This window comes from Varanus komodoensis, unplaced genomic scaffold (genome assembly GCF_004798865.1).
Source record: "Varanus komodoensis strain SLA01 unplaced genomic scaffold, ASM479886v1 scaffold6_4, whole genome shotgun sequence".
In the NCBI taxonomy this organism is placed as follows: Eukaryota; Metazoa; Chordata; class Lepidosauria; order Squamata; family Varanidae; genus Varanus; species Varanus komodoensis.
Window position 1 is genome coordinate 2,003,094 of NW_025336347.1, and position 2,666 is coordinate 2,005,759.

The following is a 2,666-nucleotide window of genomic DNA, read 5'->3' on the forward strand; positions in this document are numbered from 1 at the left end:
ATTGCACACCGGACGCCATGCGGGCTTGCGCGGGCTGCGCTCCCCCCTCCCGCAACTCCGAGCAGCTCTTTCCATCCCCGCTTCTCGCGCTCGAACGTCCGAGCGCTTCCCGTGTCCTGCTTGGAACCACCCTTGCAGTTTGAAGATACCCATCTTTCTGTCTCGCACGCGCGCACACACTGTAAAGAAGGCTTTGCCTTGGGTTAATTAAATTGCCGCCCTTTTCCTCTCTCCTGGGCGTAAAGGCCATTGACTTCCATTTCTAGGGAGTGAAGATTGTACCCATTTCGGGATTGTTCGTGAAGAGCTTAATGCTGTTATTGATTTTGGGAGGAGGGAGTACCCATATTTCCAGACACACAACTTGATCCCGAAGGATGGCTGAGCTGCTTTCTTTTAACTCTCCAGTGCAAGCTCTGGGCTGCGATCGACTGGAGCCACAGTTTAGGTCACCCCCGGTGTTCGGAGCTGATGGCTCTGATGCCAGTGGGCCAAAGTCTCCCGCTAGGATGCGATCTGCTCTTTAAAGCAACTGCCCAGGGGCTGAACCTGACTAGGAAGAGTGTTCAGGACCCTGGATAGCTCCTGCAAAGTTCAGGCGGAAGGCTAGCGTGGATCCGCCGATCCACTCAGCCTGGAGCTACCGGCCTCCACAGCCTGCAGGGCAAATTCGATTTGGGAGAAGGGAAGACCATGCAGAGAAAGAAAAATAAAGGCAAGCACGTGGTAGCACAGCCTCACGAGCGCACACGCACGCACGCACGCCTGCACCCCAAGAGCTCTCTTGCAAATCCTTCAGTCGGGTTTTCTCCGTCCATCTCTCCCCACTCGATGGAGGCGTTCAAGACCCCGGCAGTCCAGGTAGCAGCAAAGGGAGCGATCTCCCCCTGCCCTCGCATTCCTGCACGCTGATTCCAATTCTGGAATTGACCGGTCTGACACAGAGAAACTGACAAGGTGCCTCGTTTGATGTTTGGGAATTGCTTAGTTACTGGCTTGAATCCCCATTAAAAGACATATTGCCTCTAATACAGTTTCCCTCCCGAAAGAAACGATCTAATCTATCCACCTGTCTCTGCCCATCTTTCTATCCATCTAAATGATTCAGTCCTAATCAACTCTGTTTTCCATGCTACACACCTGGACAGGCTAGACCTCGTTTCCAGCGGGAAAGTGGTCCAAACACGCCCACGACATTACTTCCTGAAATTCACTGCCCTCTCTCCACCCCGCCGCCCCTGTGCACAGGCATGGGGGTAGGAACGCGAGCAGAAGGCACTGCGAGGGATGCGAAGGACGACCTAGTTGCTGACGGCACGGTGTCCCCACCCCGCTCCTTTCCCCCGCGGGGCGACGCAACTAATCCGAAGGCAGGGCTTGCTGATCCCTGGAAGATGCGGCAGGGAATCAGGGCACTTCTCCACGTTCCATGGTGGGTGCCACAGCCTAGACGTGCCCGCATCGCCTTCCTTGCTCGATCCACATCTCACTCAAATGCGGTCCCACTGGAGTCCTCACCTTCTCTCTCTCTATTCCCCACACCCATTCCTTCGACTGATCTACACATGGCATTTGAAAATGGGATTATAAATCCAGGAAGTCCATGCATGGACAGCGCACGGTGAAAAATCCTGTATGAACGTGTGTGTACGGCGGGGCGGGGGGGGGTCGTTGAGTGGAGGGGAGTCTGGGAAAAGAGAAAACGACGGGTACTGATAGAAGATAAGCAAAACTACTTTAAAGCTGGAGTATGCAAAGTGGGGGAGGTGGGCAGGGATGAAGGAGCATCGCAGCTCGGAAGAGCGGGGTGCGCGCCTTGGAGGCGAGGGGAAGGCACCGTTCTGTGTTGCATAACCTTCCACTTCGACGGGTCCTCCTGTCCTCTCTCAGAGCGCGGGCACGCGCGCCGGGCTGCTCTGGCTGCCAGGTGGCCACCGCGTCCGCTCGCGGGCCGCCTCGCCTCGCCTCGCCCGCACCGCGCGGCACGTGCGTGGCTCCCCGCGCGCCGGCCGGGCGGCAGCCCCGGGTGCGTGGCCCCGCCGGGCAGGCGCGGCTCCGCGGCAACCTGCTGCTGCGGCTGCTGCTCGGACGCGCTCGCCTACCTGGAAGAGCCGCAGGATGTTGGCCACCATGATGGAGACGGAGCTGCCCGAGGCGCCGATGACGCCCAGCACCTTCTCGGGCTTGACGAAGACGGGCGGCTCGCCGCTGGTGCAGCGCACGTCGGAGGTGTCCTTCTGGATGAGCGCCTGCACGAAGGTGAGCGACTGCTCCAGCGCGTGGGTGTCCCGCGAGCAGGTGTCCAGGATGCGCGCGCCCAGCGTGACGTTGGGCAGGAGCTCGGGGTCGCTGTTGATCTGGTCGAGCGCGAAGAGCATGGCCTCCAGCCGGTGGACGCCGTCCTCCTTCTCGATGTCCCCGCAGGGCAGGCCGCCGGCGCCCCGGCCGTGCACGGGGAAGAGCCCGCCCAGGGTGATGTCGCCCTCCAGGCGGATGGAGTGCGGCGCCGACAGCTCCTGCCCGCGCGCCGCCCACAGCGCCCACTCCAGCAGGCACCAGGCGGGCCACCGCAGCCACGCCAGCAGCAGCCCCGGCGCCGCTCGCCCCGGCCCGGCCGGCATCGTGAGGCGCGCCAGCGCAGCGCGCCGCCGCCGCCGCCGCCGCCC

The 2,666-nt window shown here is 61.4% G+C and overlaps 1 protein-coding gene across 1 annotated transcript in view; it reads right to left on the reverse strand.

Moving 5' to 3' along the window:
* Positions 1-2,525, reverse strand: part of GRM7 (glutamate metabotropic receptor 7) — a 456,262-nt gene extending 453,737 nt beyond the window's left edge. The window contains exon 1 of the mRNA XM_044451860.1: positions 2,103-2,525. Within this exon, the coding sequence (XP_044307795.1) occupies positions 2,103-2,378 (276 nt within the window). The 5' untranslated portion in view covers positions 2,379-2,525. The remainder of the gene's footprint in view (positions 1-2,102) is intronic.
* Positions 2,526-2,666: the final 141 nt, after the last annotated feature.